Here is a 21,023-nt window from a genome sequence, read left to right as displayed (position 1 = left end):
AAAAAAAAGATGCTTTGGGGTGACAGAATCAGAACCTAAGTTTATACTCAAGCCACAAGCCCCAGTGAGACCAGGAATCCTAGTAACCAGGCCAGGGTCCTGTGAGAGCAGAGGAGGGTGCTTGCAGAGGCTCTCCCTTTCCACGCGCATACTTTTATTTTCTTTGGAAAGAGCATCAACTCAGGGTGGCATGTTTATTTTTCTTTGCTCTAAGATGTTCTCTTTTGTCTCGTTCAGAAGTAAGCACTTTAAAGGATCTCTTTGGACTTGCCAGCAATGGTAAGCATCTCCCTTCTTGATGCCATACATGAGTTTAATGTGGGGATGGTAGTGGTGGGTGGAATGGGTGGGTATTTTAGTATTTGCGTGAGAGGAGGAACTGAATGAAAGTTCTTGCCTTTTAACCCATCTGGATGCTGAAATGTCTATTTTTAGAGCATGACCTCTCAATGGCAAAATATAGCAGGCTTCCCAAAAAAAAAGAGAATGAAAAGGTAAGAATACCTTCCAAGTTATTTTTCACTTCATATTACTTAAGCTCCTTTTGTGTCTTCCTTTTGTGAATCCATGACATTGAGTGTCTTGCTAATTTTTTTTTTTACCTGTTGGCTTTATTTATTCTGAATCTCATAAGAACTATGTTTCTATTCTAGCTTTCCAAACTGGTTTATTAGATACTGACTTGGAACCACTGTAAAATTTTGACTACATATTGATTTCTAACTTATGCTTAGTACTCCTTAGGATTATCTACTCCTGTGTCCCACTCAGGTCACCTTGAACTCATTGCTGTCAGTGTTGAGACTGATTCTTTAAACCAGGGTTTCTTAACATTTTTTGCTCCACAGACCCCTTTGCCAGTCAGGTGAAAACCCCTTCTCAGAACATAGTGGCAGATAGGTAGTTTTATGACACTCAACATTGGCATGTCTTTAAACTAAATTTTAGGATTATTCAAAATTATGATTTACAACTTTCCCATAATTTTAATACCTGATAACCTAACATGGTTCAACATCTGTTCAAACAGTCATTTTCAGCAAACATTTAGAAATTCGAGTTTTCCCATGGCATCATAAAACCATTTCCACCATCCTTACCAACCTTTTTGTAGGTAGATAACCACTGCTCTTAGAACATGCTACATCAAAATAAAAATCATACTAAGTCCATGCTTAGTATGTTTATTATTAATAAATCTATCACACCCACACCAATATGTCGCCATAAGAATATTCTTCAATGCATAAAATAAAATTACAAAGGAAATCAGTTATATATATTGAAATACAGTTATGAAAACAAACAAAAGATACAATACATGTGCTTCCAATTTTTTTTTTTTGAGGTACTGGACCCAGGGGACCTTGTATGTGGGAAGCCAGAGCTCAACCACTGAAGGACATCTGCTTTCCTGAGCTGGTTTTTCATTTGTTTTGCTTGTTGTAAGGCCTAAGCACAGGTATCACGGTAGGGAGATAGGCCCAAGGCCTGAGCACGGGCACCATGGCAGGGAGCTGCTTATGCTTTTTCAGGAAGCACTGGGAACTGAACCTGGGACCTGCCATGTGCCTTGAGCCACAGCCGCTCCTTGTGCTTTTTTCTTAACACATTAAGTAATAGCTAATACATCAAAAATATAGGAAAGTTAAAGTTAAATTTTATGTTTTAAAGACATGTCAATGTGTAGACTGTTGTTGTTTATCTTGAATAAGAACATTAACCTGTGGTGTGGTATTTGACAAGGCAACATGCATATCATGTTGGATATCAAATCAAGTAAATTTTTTTTTTTCAATTCAAGCTCGCGGACCCCCTGAAATCTTTTCACGGACTCCTTTCCGGACCCCTGGTTAAGAATCCCTACATTAAGCTTTGTTTTCTAGGGGTTTTTTTTTTTTGCTACTATAGATAATACTTAATAAATTCATGCATGTAAGTTTTTTACTTTTGTTACATGATTCCTTTGGCCTAAATGATTTTCTTGGAATACAAACCAAAATGTTTATGGCTTTCAATGAATACTGCTGTGTTGTTTTCCTAAAGAACTATAATACTTTGTAGTGCCACCAGCAGAAAGTGTTGCCTTGACTTCATTGCTTCCTCACAAGCTTTGAAATGTTACTACTTTGATGCATTTAATTTAGATATTTTTGAAACTGAAGAGGAACCTTATCTGTATTTTATTATATTTACCATGGAAATAGCTATAAACAAACATGATTTGAAGTTGCATGCTCTTACAGAATTGACTTGAAATTTTTCCTTTCACTTTTAATCAGGTGAAGGCTGAAGTTGTAAAAGAGGTGGCAGCCACACGGCGGAAACAGCACCTTTCAGCTCTTCAGTACTACTGTGCCCTTAATGCACTGCAGTACAGAAAGCGGGTGGCCATGATGGAGCCCATGATGGGCTTTGCCCAGGGACAGGTAGGGGAGGCCCTTTACCTGAGGGATGGGATGAGCACAAAGCCAGGTATGGAGGACAGCATGGCATTTTGCTGAGATGCCATTTAGGAGAAACTGAAGCATCATCATGGGAAGAAACACAATGAATAACCTCCCTGGCATGTCTGAGATTCAGCACTTGGAGGCCTCCCAGTTGGGCCGGATGATCTTTAGCTGGGCTTTAGTCTGTAAGTTACGGAAATGACAGCCTTGGTCCCAGCCCTTCCTTGGGGAGGAGCCTGTATGGTCCTTTGTCTCTAAGCCAAAGGAAAGGCAGACCTGGCCCAAGAAGGAGAAGCTCACTGCTCAGGTGGTTAAAGCTAGGCTTTTACCTAAGATTCTGCCCATGCTTGCCTCTTTCCCCCCATTTGGTGGTCTTTTGAGTATTTGTCTTGAGAGAGGGTCCAGTTTAAGAATGGGGATTTATCTTTTATGGCACCATTGTGGTGGGGACAAGCGTCTGTGAATGTGAGGCAAGCAGCACCACCTCCTCACCTTCCATCCCTGCCCTGAATTAGTCCCACTTGTGTTGACTCCAAAACTTCACTTTGGCATATGATAAATACACCCCAGAATCTTCTTTCAGTTGATAGTCTAGGAAAAGAAGGGGATGTGAGGAAGCAAAATGTTGGTAAGAAAAAAATCACTTTTTAAAAACTCCCACATGTGAGCATCTATTACTTTTATAATACATTTTTTAAAATATATTTTTTATATATTATATATTTCTTTTAAAAAAAAACACAAACACAACATCAATTTCATTCAGGGAGAAAAGGAACAAGAGAGCATCTTTAAAAATTCATCTGTCTTATTAGTATGGTTGATACATTGTGGGATGGTCAGGACACAAAAATCAGCTTATGCCATTAGAGATAACATTTAAGACAATATAATCTTCTGAGTCATCTCTGTGAAGCTGCATTACAGCAAGAAAAGCCAAAGCCTAGTCCTGTCCAGCTGTGGGCTTCGGTCCTCAGCAAATCCTTGGGAACCATCCAGCTTCCTCCTAATGGGCACTTGTGCCTAAGGTGTGTGCGCACCCATCTCTGTGGCCCTCACTTTTCTCCTTCAGTTAAGTATTGCTTCTCTGCCCCAGTAGATGTTTTAGTTTTTTTTAGAGAATACCAGTCCTTCCCTTGTTCTGTTTAATTAATACCTCCTGACATGTCTGTCCTCCCACGAGTGATAGTCCTTGGCTTTAGGCCTGTAAAACTTACTTGGGCAGAGGGCCTGGGGTCAGGGAGGTCGGCCCCAGGGTCCTAAACTTCAAATCTTAGAAAGATGAACTGCTCCTGGCTGATCTACCACTACTTGGGGCAGTTGGTTGCTAACAGGAGGGTCCTGCAAGGCCAGGAGGATGGGTTTGCTCTCAGTTGGTTTCACTCTGTTTTATAGCCAAGGACTATACCAGTTTTCCCAGTCTAGACTTCTCAAGTTAGTGTTGCTGGTAACAAGAGTTGAAGAGGAGGCTGCGGGTGTGGTAGCACATATCTAGCCTGTGCCTAGGCAAACAGAACACAGCACACCTGATTTTGTTGGTTGTCAGGATGGCACTTTTCATTTTTCATATGAAAAGTACCCAGTTTTCAATACACAAGACCAAATAGTCTCTTACTCTATAGATTTTTTAAATCCTAATGAAAACTGTAGTACCATCTTTTAGACAAGTTTGTTGTCTAGCACCATGGGTCTTTTGGATGATTCAGAATATAATCTCCTTCTGTCTGATTAGTCCTTTTAAATCAGTGTTTATTGAGCACCCAACATTGTTAGCTAATGGTTTTATGACCATTGAATTTCCTGCAGTTCATCGAGGCCCATTTACTTTTTAGATTATGTGCCAATGAATCAGGCTTTTCAATACCACCCACCTTGGTAGAGGTGAGTTGACTGCATTCTGCCTTCCCTGGCTCTTGTTAGACAGGTTTTCAATTAAGTCATGGTTCAGTCCTCATGCCTATGAACAAACCAGAGTTTCATAATCATTTTATGAGCACACAAAAATGAAATTTGTGATATTTACAGGATAAGTACCATGTCATATGGCTGTGGAAGCCAGTGTCTTATCCTTTCCTTCCATCCATCCATTCATCAGATGTTCTTTCAGGAATTGTATGGGCCTCTGCCCTAGGTTCCAGAATAGTGAAGGAACAAAGACATGGCCTGACAACATAAATCTTGAAGTTCAGGGAGGAGGGGAGAGGAAGAGCCACCAGGATGTTGTGCCTTTAGAAATGCAAAATGTTCATTTAACAGCTTTGATGTTTAACATTTCTGGGATTCAAAACAGCATTTGCATTGTTAAACTCTGTATGATTCAAAGATCATGGGGTCATAACATCTTGGATGTATTACCTTGGATTAGGATAATTAGAATCATCTGTTTTTATGTTACCATGAAAACCAAGGACGGTGGTATACATGTTTCCCCAAGGTGTCTGGAGAACAGAAGGAAGGCCAACTGAACTCCTCAGAGTGAGCAAATTTCTATACTTAAAACCCAGGGCGAGGTCAGCTTCCAGATCAAACAGATGAACTGGGGTGATGCCAGAGAATACCTTAGTCAAGCTGAATGTTTTCTCTCCTTTTTCATGACCTAGGCTCCTTGTTACCTCTCAACAATTAGGCATGTAACATGAAACAGTTCAGACCCAATATTTAGATTTTTAAAAGCCATGACCGTAAGAAGAAATAAAAACTTAAGCATTTCCGGATGGAATGGTTGCAGATGTCAGTAATGAACAGGGATACCCTTCTTCTTTTCTCTCTTGTACCCCTACCCTTCAAGGTTTGTCAAGGGATCCACACTTTCGAAGAAGTGAAGGTGTAGGAGTCACAGGAAGTAAGGGCTTCCTTCTCTTGGTGTCCAGAAAGCCAGCAACTGCAGTTTGTTTTCAAATTGTGTAATTCTCGGGGTTCCTAGATGCCACATTCCCCTGGAAAGGTCACAGAACATTGGCAATCAGGAGGGACCTTGCGTACCAAGCACCTATGAAGTGGTAGGGCCCCACTATGTCCCTTACGTATTTAATGTCGGGATTAGAAGTGGCTTCTAAGGGCCTTTAATTAACCCAGGTTTCCTTCTGCAATATCAGCCATGTTGCTTCCTAGCCAGCCTGTATTCAGAGGAGCATGTGGCTCGGTGAATGAACCCATTAGGTGGTCAGCTGCTTTTCCTTTGAGAACCTTGTGCTGCACTACCTCTGGTGCTTGTCATTTCTTTTTCAGGCTGTGCCTAAGTCTGTCATTTGTCACATATCTTTTTAGCTCCTGGAGGTAAAAGGGTGAGTAAGACCTAATCTTTGCCCTCAAGAAACTTACTATCTAAATTCACAGCAGTAAAAAGCTGATGAAAATAACATAAAAAACAATTATCAACAGTAATAATTATTGAAGCACCTTGTATATACCATTCACTCAACTTATGCTGTTCCTGATGTTTACAGCCTTTCAGCAAGATTGCTAGGTATCGATGTCCCCATTTTACAAATGGGACATTTTACCATTTTGTCAGCTGGGCACGTAGAAGTCTGGTAGAGATACCGCAGCACAGTAGGTAGGGAGAAGTCAATCAGCCAAAATCAGCTACTGCATGGGGTTGGCCTCAACATTTAATGGATTCATTTGGGCACCTTGTCCTGGGTGTTTTTCAGAATATCATAATTATATCTTTCAGATTAACTTTTTTAAGAAAGGTGCAGAGATGTTTTCAAAAAATATGGACAGGTTTTTGTCCTCCGTTGGCAACATGGTTCAAAGGTAAGGCTGTACTCTGGTTTGGATCTTCTGTGCTTTTTGCTCTCATACTAAGCCAACCTTTCTGGGAGGTGGGGAAGGTACAGACTGTAAAGGGTCCCATTGAGCCCCTGTCCACTCCATGATCTCTGAGAAGCAGCACCCACACCTTAGCCATTGCTTTCTGACTGTTTGTGGTACACAGTTCTGGAGCTCATGACCTGTGTGGAGCCCAGAGTCCTATCCATTACATTAGAAACTAAAATAACAGGTTAAAATGTCAGCAGGGCTACTTCCTCACTAAGTTTGTATTTGTGTTTCTTAGGGTCTTCTTTTGTTAATGTTCAAGTTTTACATGTTGTAAGCATTTGAGTCTAGTTTTCATTTGCTGTGGATTTAGAAGAACTCTTTGCTTTCTTTCCTCTGAAAGCTAATGGTAGCAGCCAGAAGTGTGCTATACCTTCCAAGAAACTCTGTCACATTAATTTATAACAGATAAATTAAATTGAATTAATTTAACAAACTGCAATTCAGCCTTGCAGATGCTTGTATTTGAAAAAATACATCATCACTGGCTCAGACTGCCATCCCCACACTCAGCTGACACTGTGACTTCTCCGTCTCCCCTTGCCTCCTGCCATCAGCTTCCATGGTAGGAGGCACATGGAGATCATAGGCACCTGCAGCACCAAGCTCATTTTATTAAGAGCTCAGACAAGTGATGACTTGAGGACTTCTCATGATTTCTGGAGTATAGAAAGCTGTCTTTTTGTATACATGATAAATCATGGAAATATAAGTATAGAATTTGATTTCATGCAGAAAAAAGAAGTTGTTTATATTCTTGGGTATGTTGTACTTTAAAATACCTTATGAAGGCCAAGTACTGGGATTTATCTAAGCAGAAATCTACCTAAAACATTCTGAAAAATCAGACTAAATCCCAAGAAAAACTAGTGCTGAGCATTCATATAAACACAAGGGGAGAGTTGCAGTTTATGAAATCGTATAATCCTTGAAAGTCACTAGGCTGTTTTTTTTCCTGATTGCTGGCACCAGTGTATGATGTAGGTTAGATGTATATTTATGCTAGAAGCTCTTTGTGATACCTGATTTCAGTTTCCTGGCTCTTACTTTGGTTGTGTACCCCTGGAAATGTTAGGAGACAGTAAAATAAGAGTAAAACAGTGTCTTCACTGTTTCTTTCTCATCCTACTTGAACTCTCAAAATTCTTTGGCTTTCAGAGTTTCTGGGGAACCATCCAAGCTACAAATACTTTTCCTGTACTAGATATTTTTTACTAACGGATGGCAGGATGTTCATGCCCCCATTTTGGGGATGCCTTAGTACATTCTTTCTGCAATTCTAGAGCCTATGTTTTCCCTCCTCATCAGTGTTTCCATAAGCTGCTCTTAGGCCACCAGAGGACTGGACCAGCCGCCTGACAGGACCATGACCCAGCACACACTGGCTACATGGCCTTCACCCCATGGGCTGGGTTTAGTTCTGAGTCATCCCTCAGCTACCTGACAAGGCATATTTAGTTGCAAGGGCACCAGACAGCAGTGATGAATGACTGACCTAACACTTTCTGTCTGAAGCATTCAGGTGGAACTGGAAGCTGAAGTTGAAAAGATGCAGGTGTCCCAGCAAGAGCTCCTTTCTCTTGATGAATCTGTTTATACTCCTGACTTCGATGTAGCTGTACCACAGATCAACAGGAACCTCATCCAGAAGGCTGGTTACCTTAATCTTAGAAAGTGAGAATGGCATTGCCTGCCTGTTCTTCTAGAATCTCTTTCTAGAGGTGGCTAAAAAGCAGTCTTTCAATGCCCATTAAAGCTGAGGGATGAGGGGTGGGGAGATGGGGAAGAACTCTCACCACACCACACTCCCATCCACAGCATAGGAAGCCTCTGGACCCAGATCCCAAACTGCACAGGAAGATGGAGTATGTGAATAAATACCCTGTGCCATGGACTCCAGGACACTGTAGACCACCCCTGTCCCTGGTCACCATGGCTATTTATAAACAGACCACTCTTAGGTGTTGTTATCCTGGACTACTGAGAGTGACCCTGTCCCCTTCTTCCTTGCCAGTTGGGTCAGGTACAGGCAGTGTGCTAGAGACCGCCCACTGAAGCAAGAGTCTTAGAGTTAGAAAGCTTTTAGATTCATTTAGAGCCATATAGATTGGCTCACATATTTAACACTCAAGTTTTGAACTGCCCATTTTGAATTAAAGGGGTGATAAGCAATTACTTTTAAGAGCAGAGGATATTATCATGGTGTGGTAATGAAGAGACCTGACTTTGGTATCAGCCCTAATTGGGCTGAGCCTCAATTCTTTCATGTGTAAAATAGAGCTAGTAATTGCACCTATCTGATAAAGTTATTTTACAAGGATTAAATAAGTTAATTCCTAACAGGTTAGCACTCAAATGTTAGTCATTGCCATTTTGGGGGAATTACTGTAATTATTGGGGCAGAAAACTCAATGCGTTGCTACTTAGTAAATATTGAATCAGGTAAATGTATTTGCTATCCCCCAAGTACAGGATATGTGAAGATGACTTTACCAGCTGTTTTCGTGCTGGGGTAGAGCCCCTCAAAGTCTATAAACTCGTTGACATCACAAGCGCAGGGTTCCCCTTTAGTTCTGTAGGTCTAGGAAACTCCATACGTCTTTGGTGTGATTTGCCAGCAGCTGAGTTTTCCTCCTTTAAAGCCCACAAAGCAGGAATCACTTCCCTCCGCAGCAAGACCCAATCTGGTGTAGGCCTCCAGGATCCTGGCTGTATGCTGTGGACTAAGGCTGCCCTGAGGTCTCTACCTAGGTTTAGAGCAATTCAGCGTCTGTGTTAAGAGGTGATCTTCAGGTTTTCAGTTTCTCCTAATGGGGATGGCCTAATTCTAGCTGTTGGTATCAGGTTTAGGAGTGAATATGGCTGCATTGGGGTAGGCATAGCCTGCCCATGTATTTGGAGTTGGCCTGGGGACAGGTGTCTCCCAAATGAGCAGAGCCCACAATCTCCTAGATCCTTCAAGCTAACTTGTACCTCTTCTGCTATTCTTTTCGCTTGAATTATTTTCAAAGCAATTTCCTTTAATAGAAAGAAACTATATTTCTAAAATGCCAGTACCCACAAAGAGGCAACAAGACTTTGAAATGCCAGTCTTGCTTCATGAAACTAATTGATTTTTCTAAAACTGCCTACAGTAAAACAGGGCTGGTCACCACCACCTGGGAGAGACTTTACTTCTTCACCCAAGGTGGGAATCTCATGTGTCAGCCCAGGGGAGCAGTGGCTGGAGGTTTGATCCAGGATCTAGACAACTGCTCGGTGATGGCGGTGGATTGTGAAGACCGACGATACTGCTTCCAGATCACCACTCCAAATGGAAAATCGTACGCCTCATGGGTTTTATTTGGGAGGAGACCAAGTTGAGTGACTCCATCCCTGCCAGGGCCTTCCTAGCTCATTCCTGTGTGCCAGCCCTCCATGGGAGAGGCCTATTCCGGGTATTGTTGACCTTTTGAGAGGATGGTTTTATGTTCTGAGTAAACACACATGACCCATATGGGAGTAACCTGCCTTAGTAAGGGGCCCCAGTGAGGGTTTGTCTGTGGTTTGTGTGTAAAATAGTGATAGAAATAGTTGGCAGCATAGGTTCTTGAAGAGAAAGGCTGTGGCAGCTCCTAACTTATTCCTAAACAAGCATTTGTATTTGTATTATAGTGGGGCCAGCATGAGGGGACTAGATAAGGAAGACCTACCCAAGGAGCCAATATTTCCAGCTGAAACAGAAGATGTGGGCAGCTCTTTCAGCTTCAGCAGTTTCATTTGATCCCATGCTTTTCCCACATATCCCCTTGTATCTCAAGGGTCCAGAAGAGGTCATGCATTAAAAAATGGCAACCTTGATGTTATTCATAGTGCCTCTCACTTAGAGCAGTGGTTTTCAAACAGCTCCAAAGAGGTCCGAGTCTCATGGAAATGCCTTAGCTGCTCTACCTGTATTTGCTTTCTGTGTAGGGTGCTGAGTACGATCCTATTTGATCAATAGTGTGTTTAGGGTGGGGTGGGGAGGCAGTGTTGGGATGGTGTCGAATGTCTCTTCCCCCAGATTGGCTGAGCCACTTCAGCTATCGTCCCTCTTTCTTCACTGATGAGAGACCTAGGAATGAAGATGCTTATATTCTAGTCATGGTGTCATACAGTTACTTAACTCCCCTAGGTCTCATTTTCCTCATATATAAAATAAGGATAGGATCTCTGTCCCCTACCTCCCATAGATATGAGGAACCAATGAGCTAGCAGGTGTGGAATCCCTTAAAGTATTGAGGCCTTCACATAGGTAAGGCAGTAGTATTTTTATCACGTATCTGTATTATTCCACATATAGATTTTTCAGTTCCTGCAAAGGAGTGGACCAGTTCCCAAGTCCTGGTGTGGTTGGGCAGGAATCCTGGTTGCCCTAAATAATCCAAGAGGTGTCAACAAGGATGCTCCTCACGGCAGAATCACACACTTGGGCTAGAAGATCTCAAAGTCCAACCTTTTTAATTTATAGATGGGAAATCTGAGCCCCAGTGAAAGGATGTGTTGATCCAAGGTCACATAAGTGAATGAGCAGTGGAGCCAGGCCCAGAGCTCTGTTTTCTTTTCTTTCCATCATGCTGCCTTCCTGCCCTTCCCTTTTGCACCCTGAATTCAGTTTATGTAGGAGAATCCTGTCACTGACATCTGGAAAGCACTTATTTAGATGTGTTTTGTTTCAGGGGAATAATCCTCCAAGCAGAGAGCAAAAAGGAAAATGAAGAGGTAAAGATTTTGTTTATTTCACTTCATTTCTAGTATAGTGAATGATTTGGGGATTCAGTGTACTTTTTTTTAATGCCTTTTACAGTGGATATGTGCAATAAATAACATCTCCAGACAGATCTACCTGACCGACAACCCAGAGGTAATTAACACTGCCTGCATCTTAGCCCTTTTCTCAATGTGAGAGAGAAGCGTCCACCTCCTGGGACTGAGTGTGCCCTTCCTGTGGCTTTTAGGCAGTCGCAATCAAGTTGAATCAGACGGCTCTTGAAGCAGTGACTCCAATCACAAGTTTTGGAAAAAAACAAGAAAGCTTGTGCCCCAGGTAACTAAAGGACAAAGGTAAACTAGCTTTCGTGGAGCCTTCACTGGAATTTGACATGAGCTGTTACTTCATCCTCACAAACCTCCGCAGGGGTGGTGCTGAGCCCCGTTGTACAGAAGCAGTAACTTTGACTAGGAAAGACTGAATAGTTTGCCCATGTTCACACCATAGAAAAGTGGCAGAGCCAGGGTGCAAACTGTCTGATTCGATATCCATATCCTTCCCACTGGACTATGCTGCTGTAGTCTGAGCAAACAGAAGAACTAGAACTATATTGGGGATCCTGCTAGTCTGGATTTTGTATCAGCATCAACAAAGTATGTGTCTATATTACTATCCAGGCCTTATCTGCACACATGCAGATTTTTCATATGTGCACTTAAATTTTGTATTTACACATATTTATTTGTTTTTTGTAATTGTTCCTTTTAATAACTACACACTCTTCCTTTATTATTATCCTACCAAATATTTGGGTTATCTCTCCGTCCTTTGTTTGTTGTTATCCTCTGCACTATAGTGAACATCTTGATGCATACAGCTTTTCTTGTTTCAAATACTGTTTTAGGATATATTCCACCTTTGTCTTTAAGAGAGTTTCTGTTTGGTTAAATAGTAGAGGGCTGTATATTTTGCCATTCTTATAAAAAGTATGGAATCAAAGGGTAAATTTATGACTATATTTGGAGTCTTATCTTTTAATGGCATAGTAGAAAGAACCCCATTTAGTGTTTTACAGATATTACCTAATGACTCCAGAAGGAAATCATTACAAAGCTCAGAGTGGTTAAGTAGCTTCCCAGGTCTCTGCTATGCAGTGTGGAAGCAGTGATCCCACACCTAGCATTGGGTACATGAGAGGGTATAGTAGAAGATAAGACCAGAGAAGAGATTAGAGTCCAAGTGTGACAGTCTTAGGTGTCAGGCTTAGGAGTAAAAGGCAGTGAAGCAGAATTGAAGATTTTGAGAAAAGGAGTACATAATCAGAACTGGGTTTAGAAAGATTGCTCTGTAGCACAATAGAGGATATATTGGATAGGGTGGGTAGAAAGACACATCAGCATTTTTCTGTAGTAGCTATGAAAGAGAACATGAGAACTGGAACAAATGTAGTAAAAATGGAAAAAAGGCAACATGTCTGAGAAACATTTCAATGCTGTAATTTAAGGATTTAACAGTTTTTGGATGAAGTGGGTAGAAAGACACATCAGGATGTTGCTGTAGTAGTAGCATGAAAGAACATGAGAACTGGAACAAACATAGTAAAAATGGGAAAGAGGCAACAAATCTGAAAAACATTGCCATGCTGTAATTTAAGGATTTAGCAGTTTATATAAGTAGTGTGTGCTTAATAAGTACAGTTGCCAGGAAGGCATCTAATGAATGGAAATGGAAGATAAAAATCCATTGAGTGGGGGTTAATTTGTTAGTCTTCTCCTGGATAAACGTATTTATCTTTTCTAGTTTGTAAAGCCACAGGAATGTTAGGCACCATGGAGAAAATGCTGAGTTGGAGTTCGATTTCGATTCTAGTACTAGCTCTGCCTTGAACACAGCTAAATGTCCTTGCATAAGTCACTCAACTCTGGGCCTTCATTTCCTCAACATTGGGAAATAATAATAAGTAATTAGGTGACCTTCAAGGCCTCATTCATTTCTAATATGTCATCATTCAAGGGTGCTGCTGTAAAAATTTAATTGGTGTTAGTAATCAGAAAATGTGACTTGGTTTTCTAAATAGGTATAATGTGCAGTTCAGATACAGTTATAATCATTCCATGCCTATTTTTTCTCCCTAAAATTAGGTAAATCACCTCTTAGAATAAGTAAATCACATTCTTAGAAAGGACTCCACAGAAGGAACACAGAAGAATCTCTGAAAAATTATTCTAGCCAGCCAGCTGAATCAACCCAAGAGATTAGAAGGGTGACAGATTTGGCTGCCAGAACCCAAGCTGCATGGGGAAAGGAGTTCTGTATATCTTAGGATCACCTCCTTGAGAATGAAAAAATGTTTTGATGACAATGTGGGAAAAGAAGCAAAGAAAACTGCTCTCGGGAACAAACTGCCATTTATTTTTAAGCATGTGTATCCTTTCCTCATTCTATAGTTGTTACATATCTAACATTTCACACCAGTGTAAGAGTCTATTTGTTTATCCAGTGATTCAAATATTTGTTGAGTATCTATTATGTGCCAGCCACTGAGGTAGGTTATGGCTTCTGCCATCATGAAACTTATAGACACTGTAGTGGGATAAGAGAGGCAAAAAGTAAATAGTTAAAATGGAGAAAAGAGTGCTGATGGTCATGATGAGGGTGCTGTGAAGGAAAATAAAGAGAAGACATGAAGGGCTGTCTGTGGAGATCATATTTAAACTGAGAATAAAAGATGAGAAGTAGCCACTCTTGCAAAGATCCAGAGGGTAGTGCATTCTGGAGAAGATTATGGGGGCCGTGGGGCAAAAAAAGCTTTGTGCACTTGACTGAAAGGAAGCCAGTGTAATCTACAATGGTAGGCAAAGGGAGATCAAGATCCAAGATAGGGTTGGGGAGGCAGGCAGGGGCAGATCATGAAAGGGTGCTGAGAGACACAGGTGTTGTGTGTGTGAGGGAGAGAGATGATCCACTTCACATTTTTCAAAATTGGCTCTGGCTGCTATGGAGAAAATATTAGAGCTGAGCAAGCAGTATATCCAGTAAGGAGGCTATAGCAGCCATTCCAGGTGAAGATGATGGTGGCTTAGGTCAGCATCGTGGCAGAAGAGATAAAAAAAGTCAGTGGAATTGAGAATGTAAGCATAGGTAAGTATAGGATAAATAAAACATGTAGGGCTTGAGGTCTGTGAGATGATAGAGCAGAAAGGATGGGACAGATCAAAGGATGGCTACAGTCTGGGTTGAGTACCTAGGCAGATGGTAGATTGTTTAGAGAGAGAAAGAAGAGTTGTTGGTGGGAATCAAGAGTTCAATTTGGATATGTTAAGCCGAAAGGCCCAGTGAGATGTCATGTGGTCAACAGATGATAAATCTGTAGTGCAAAGAAAATGCCTAGGCTGGATATGCATTGGGACCTCATCAGCTCTGAAATGGAAGTAGAAGAGATCATCTAGGGAAAGAGTGTAGAGGGAGTGGTGACATCTGCAGAATCCTAAAGAATTCCAGCATTTGGGGTAGAATGGAGAATAAACTTCAGGAAAGGTAGGAAGAAACATAAAATGTGTTGCCAGCAGAAATCAAGAAAGAATAATTACATAGAGGAGAGGTCTGTTATATAACTTTAAGCATTTTCCTGGCAGTGAGGTGACCTCAGTTCTTAACCTGGCTCACCCACCAGATAAATGAGTGCCTTTCAAATTATTCAATTTCTCTAGATGCCTCAGTTTACTTTTTTGTTAAATGGCCTCCAAGGTCTCTACTTAAAGTGACTGTCCACAAGTCTTTGTATTGTGTATCTATCCATATTCCATTAAATATACTCATTTATCAAATCGCTGTCAAAGTAGTTCATACAATATATCCAGTTATTGGCATGGTTGAGAAATTTGGAAACATTGACATACAAAATACCAAATGAACAAAAAGACACTGAAAATGTCTTATGTGCCAAACAATGTAAAATCAAAATACTTTGATATTCTTTGTCCCTCAAAGTTTATACTGTGAAGAAAAAAGTAAGTGAAAAGTGAAACTACAGTGCTGTAACACTGCAAGAGAGGAACCTGGTAGGAGATGATTCATTGCTATACAAATGGTACACTCTTTTAATGCACCATGATCTCAATACCAGTCTGTGGGCCCAATGCTCAGCTAAGGAAGCACAAAGAGATACAAAACTGTCCCTGTAACTTACTGAAAAGTACCATAGGCGTTCAGGGGAGGAAGAGAAGTCCAGGCTAGTCTGAAGTATGAGAGTGATTGGGTGTACAGCAGAGTTGGGATGGAGATAGAAATGAGAGAAAGCATGGTATGTTTGGGGAACCAGTGTACTCTAGTGGATTGTGCCTGAAAGGAGTGGAGAGCGAGCAGGACTGGAGGACAGGGGTTCTTAACCTTTTTTGTTCCACAGACCAGACCCCTTATTAAGTCCACACCAATACTGTGTATTATTTAATAAATATATCACACCTGCACCAACATGTCCCCACCAAAACAATGCTTTTTTTTGAATATCAATTCAAGCTCACAGACCCCTTATTATGAACCCATACTCTAAGAGAAAGACTAGAGCCAGAATGTGACTGAATGCCAGGCAAAAATGTTTTATTTGTTCAGCAAATACTTGTGAGTGCCTACTATGTGCCAAATAATAAATATGACTTAGCTCTGGCTCCTGCCTTCAAAACCCTCTCTCATATGAGGAGAAAGATAAAAACAGAATATTATTGCCTAATACATTAAGTGCTGTAACACAATGTAGAATGGTGTGCAGCCAACATAACTGAGGAAGCAGAGAGATCTGAAGGTTTTTAACCAAGGACATGAGGCCCTGAATGAAGTCTGAGGAAGAATTATTTGTAGATTAGTTTCAGGGATTGGTTGAAATCATCTCCCTTGTATTTCTATTCCTAAAAGTCACATCCACATTTAAAATTTTTACATTCATTTTAAGGGCAGAAAGCTAAAAGGGATTTGATTTTTTTCTCTCTTTATACTTTAGCCAGAACCTGAAAATTTCAGAGATGGAAAATGACAAAATTGTCCCCAAAGCAACAGCCAGTATTCCTGAATCTGAACAATTGATTGCACCTGGAACACCTATTCAGTTTGATATTGTACTTCCTGCTACAGAATTCCTTGATCAGAACAGAGGGAGCAGGTACGGGATAAGGGAGATTATCTTTGGGAAAAATGAAAATAGATTTGACATCTTAAGTCCCTACTGCAAAGGCTGGTGCCATTCTGACTTAAGAGTTCATGTGTTAAGTGTGATTTTAGCTTAAGCTTTTATGATTGACTCTGGCTTTCCCACTAGACGTATCAACCCTTTTGGTGAAACTGAGGATGAAACATTTCCAGAAGCAGAAGGTAAGTGGCTAGTTTGGTATTCTTACTCTTTCCCCTGTCCAAAATGAAATAAGGTGTCAAATCTTGTTGTGGAGAGCTATGATGTGAAATACGAATTGGAATTATAATATGGGTTTATTCTCTGAAAACTCTTTAGGACACATTCAATGACAGCAGGTAAATTGAGGGGAAGTTGATTTTTTACAACTGTTTTTCACCATTAGCCATACCCATTACCCATTTTTCAGCTACTGCTAGAAATGTTGTCAAATCTAAATCTGGTATCACATTACCTCAAAAGTAAATTCAGAGGATAAAATAGTCACATTAAAATATAGTCTGGGTGAGTCATGAAATATTATCCTATTACATTTTAGAAAATGAAGAGCATAAATAATTAATTCTTGAATTTGAAGATGACATGATTAAATGGTATTTAAGTTCAGATTTTGTTAGATTTGTTGTTATATTCTTTTAATGTACAAAAGAACCTACTCCATAAAGCTGATCATAAGCTACTACATTCAATAGGGCAGACTATGCATTCCCAGCCAAGGCAATTTTTTAACTAGAAGTGCTGGAAAGACCTCATTTTAATATAGCATCATAACTGGAGCTTGAGAACAATGAAGCTCCACTTACTTAAATTTAAAAGTAAGGCTTGAGAATTAGCACTGTCATCATTCCTTAAACTCTGAACAAAAAAGAAAAAAAAAAGTTTTATGATGTTACTAGGCTATGTCCCAAATCTGGCTCTCTGCATTTGTAGCAAGCTGACCTTTCAAATATTTTGTAATTTAGAAGACAAACAGCATTGAGTATTAACAGTCCACACAGAAAATAATCTTCGTAAGGGATTAAACATTTCTAACAGTTACATCAGTTATATTTTGCTAATGAATTTTTAACTCTTAAATTATCTTTAGAGGAAGGATCCTGATAGGGAGGGCAAGTGAGGAAAAAGTGAGCTTCTCAGTTTTATTTTAATGGGTACGTGAATTACTGTTTTTACAAGATATAAATGTTTAAAAACATTCTTCATTGAAAGTGAAGATTCTTCTAGTTATGTTTGCTATTACTCAGTTTTGTCAGGTTCTATACCATTATCAATACTAGCAGCTCATCAGAAACAAATTATTTGAGATCTCTAGTATTTCATGAAATATCACTGCCTTTTAGAATAAAATGTATGAATTGAATGAGACCCAACATCAGATCTTTCTGCAAATAAATTTTCTTCTGTAAGTGGATTTTAAGAATGGGCCAACATACTGTTGGTGAAAACTTTCTTTCAGGGAAAAAGAAAGATGCGTATACTGTCACTTACATATAGTCACCTACAGTTTAGTGCTGGAAGGATGTTCATCTTGCTACCACCATCTCATTTTACCTGTGAAGAAAAAGAGGTGCCTTTCTAGTCTAATGAAGTAGTTCCAAACATACTGACAAAATGTTGGCATCAGTAAATGATTCAGGGCTTTGGCAAGTGGGTTTATAAACACAGTATTGAAAACTATCAAAGCAAGCAAAACCTTGAGGTCTTCCACTCATCTCAGACCACCAGCATGTCAGACACTGGTCTGCAAATCAACAGCAGGCAGGAAATGTGATCCTCACCAGAAAATGTTTTCTTTGCAGATTCTCTTTTACAACAGATGTTCATAGTTCGGTTTTTGGGATCAATGGCAGTTAAAACAGACAGCACTACTGACGTGATTTATGAAGCCATGAGACAAGTTTTGGCTGCTCGGGCCATTCATAACATCTTCCGCATGTCAGAATCCCACCTAATGGTCACCAGTCAAACTCTGAGGTACATTCAATTTCATTTCCAGACTTTCTTACAGCTTCATTTGATTCCCCTCTTAAAGCACATCAACCTACCTCGAATAGTCATGCTGGAATATTTGCTTGGATTAAATAAACATGCTTCTATTTTTTTCTATCTCCACCCCTTTTTACATTTTGATTTTATAAGATATAGGATAGAGGATGCTCCCTTAAAAACAAGTACTAATGTCTTTAGAGGTTCCATGGAGAGTAAATAAATCTCATAAAGATGTCATCACTAGAGTAACTCTATATTATATCTTAGAGCTTGAAAATCAGGGGTTTTTGGTTTTTTTCATTTTTTTAAGAGTACTGTTTATAAAAATTAACATTGAAAACAGACCATGAACTTGCCTAAAATAACTGGACCACCTGCAAGGAAAGGACAATCTGATTATTTTGTTGGAAGGGTCAAAATAAAGAGGCCAAGCAACATTAATTACATAAATTGGATGACTTGGGATTTCAGGTAATAAGATACATGTAATGATAAATAACTGTCAGGTCACAGTTAAGAATATGTGTTATAAAGAGCTGGGCTGCCCCAATACTGTAGTCACTTGAAACTTAAGCTAGTCTGAATCAAGAGTGTTATTAATGTAAAATATACACTGATTTCTAAGACTTCCATCTCCCCTCCAAAAAAAAGTATGCAGAGAATCTCAATAGTTTTTATATTAATGTCAAACTGGTAATATTTTTTATATTTTGGATTAAATAATTTTAATGGTTTCTTTTCACTTTTTAAAATTATGGCTGCTAGAAAAATTTAAATTATGTGTGAGGCTCATATTCAATTTCTATAGGAGAGCACTGCTTTAGAACCCAAATGTGTAGGTTTATTCCTAACTTTGGCATTTACTTGTTGTATGACCTTGCAGCAAGTCATTTATAACCTCCATACCTTCATTTCTTCAGCTATAAAATGAAAATAATTATATCCATACCCCATAAGATTGTAATGAAAAATAAATGAGTTAATATATGTAAAACACAATGTGACTGCTACATGGCAAGTGCTCAATAAATATTAGCTTCAGAAAGTTAACCAGGAGTTCAACAAAGAATAAGAGTTTCTTGCAAATTCATTAAGTCAGTCCTTTTCATTTGTTATGAACTTTATCCTGAGAATAAGGGTTTTATGAATAAAATTTTATAAACTGGGGAGTGGATGTGGCTCAACCAGTTGAGCAACTGCTACCCACATGGGAAGATCCCAGGTTTGGTTCCCAGTGCCTCCTAAACACAACAAGCAAACAAAAGAAAACTGAACTCAGGGGAACCAATGGGGCTCAGTGACTGAGCACTGGCTTCCCACATAGGAGGTCCTGGGTTCACTCCCTGGCCCCAGTCTCTCAAAAAAACAAACAAAACTTATACACTTATTTAGAGCCTTTCCCCAAGTATGTCCTGGGCCTTTTTAAGGCCTTGGTTCATTGTTTTTATAATCCAAATAGTCAAGGAATAATGTCCACCAAAAAGATCAGAGGAAATAATATATGTAAAAGAACACTGAAAAACTATAGTACATCAAAGGACATTATTAAAAAAAGTGACAACTTCTAAAAGGAGAAAATATTCACAAGTCTATATCTGATAAGAGGCTATTATTCCAAATTTTAAGAATTCCTAAAACTCAACAAAAAGACAAACCTAATTAAAAAACCAGCAAAGAACTTAAATAGACAACTCTCTTAGGAAGAAATACAAATGATCAACAACCAAATTGAAAAGATGTTCACTACCATTAGGGAAATGCAAATTAAAATCACAGAGTTACCACTTCAAATCCCAATGGCATGGCTGTAATAATAATTTAAAAAAAAAAAAAAGAGTAACTATTGGCAAGTATGTAGAGATCACATATTGTATGATTTCATCTATGTGAAATATCCAAAATAAGCAGATAAGTGCTTACCTGGGGCTGTGGGGAGAAGGGAATGGGTAGTGACTGCTTCAGGAGTTTGGGATTTTCTTTTGAGGTGATGGAAATGTTCTGGAACTAAAGAGAGGTGATGGTTGCACAACATTTTGAGTATACTAATGATACTAATATTACAGTAAATATGTGCTTTTTACCCCAGTAAACACATACACACAACTTTAGTGGAATTTATAAGTTTTAAGACTATTTAAAGATCTTAGAAAATGGAAGAGAGAAAACAAAAAAAGAAAGCAAAGGATCTTAGGAGACAAATACAAGTTACCTGATCAGACAGCACATTTTCTTATTTCTTAAAGAGCTACTCAGAAAATATGATATGCATGTTTTAGTTTTTCATTTATAGAGAAATTTTACAAAATACCTAGATAGAAAAAGTTATCCCAACTGAAGGGAAATTCTTTTGTGATGTTTGTTCTAAAAATCATTAAACTCATACTCATTGATAATATAAATAAATGACATTTGTATAGCTTCAGAGTTATACAACTTAAAATTCCATACACATTTTCTTGTTGTCATATCCACCTCTTTGAAACGGGGGTTCTTATCACACTTTTACAGATGAAGCAGTTGATAGAAGTCAGGGTGACTTCCCCAAGATCTTAAAATGAGTAGCCAGTTTAGAATTCAATCCTGAACCCTCTAATTATGACCGCCATGCTTTAGCAAGTATAACTGCATATATTTCAAACTGCAACCATTTTTTTGGCTACAGCTTTACTGAGATAAAATTCACATACCATACGACTCATTTAAAATGTACACTTTAATGGTTTTCAGTATATTCAGAGTTGTGTAACCACCAGCACAATTAGGAACATTTTCATCACCCCAAAAGGAAATCTCATACCCAGTAGAAAGAAAACAGGTTTTTACTTTTATCTATAACATTTATAGCCATCAA

At 39.3% G+C, this 21,023-nt stretch overlaps 2 protein-coding genes across 3 annotated transcripts in view; one reads left to right on the top strand and one right to left on the bottom strand.

Annotated features, from left to right (window-relative positions):
• The window catches only part of APPL2 (adaptor protein, phosphotyrosine interacting with PH domain and leucine zipper 2), a 54,456-nt gene that overhangs the window by 28,687 nt on the left and 4,746 nt on the right, over positions 1-21,023 (top strand). For both annotated transcript variants that reach the window (XM_004446780.5, XM_004446779.5), the window contains exons 6-17: positions 238-279; positions 436-494; positions 2,283-2,429; positions 6,127-6,209; positions 7,788-7,946; positions 9,407-9,595; positions 10,970-11,012; positions 11,098-11,154; positions 11,249-11,337; positions 15,998-16,156; positions 16,313-16,365; positions 17,983-18,157. In XM_004446780.5, the coding sequence (XP_004446837.1) occupies positions 238-279; positions 436-494; positions 2,283-2,429; positions 6,127-6,209; positions 7,788-7,946; positions 9,407-9,595; positions 10,970-11,012; positions 11,098-11,154; positions 11,249-11,337; positions 15,998-16,156; positions 16,313-16,365; positions 17,983-18,157 (1,255 nt within the window). The remainder of the gene's footprint in view (positions 1-237; positions 280-435; positions 495-2,282; positions 2,430-6,126; positions 6,210-7,787; positions 7,947-9,406; positions 9,596-10,969; positions 11,013-11,097; positions 11,155-11,248; positions 11,338-15,997; positions 16,157-16,312; positions 16,366-17,982; positions 18,158-21,023) is intronic.
• Positions 2,428-21,023, bottom strand: part of WASHC4 (WASH complex subunit 4) — a 121,837-nt gene continuing 103,241 nt past the window's right edge. Inside the window, exons 34-35 of the transcript XR_187743.5 lie at positions 4,322-4,407; positions 2,428-3,041 (exon numbers count right to left, since the gene is read on the bottom strand). The gene's annotated coding sequence lies outside the window, so the exon portion shown is untranslated. The remainder of the gene's footprint in view (positions 3,042-4,321; positions 4,408-21,023) is intronic.

This window comes from Dasypus novemcinctus, chromosome 12, assembly GCF_030445035.2.
Source record: "Dasypus novemcinctus isolate mDasNov1 chromosome 12, mDasNov1.1.hap2, whole genome shotgun sequence".
NCBI lineage: Eukaryota > Metazoa > Chordata > Mammalia > Cingulata > Dasypodidae > Dasypus > Dasypus novemcinctus.
Note: the sequence above shows the minus strand (reverse complement) of the source record. Positions and strands in the feature narration are given on the sequence as shown.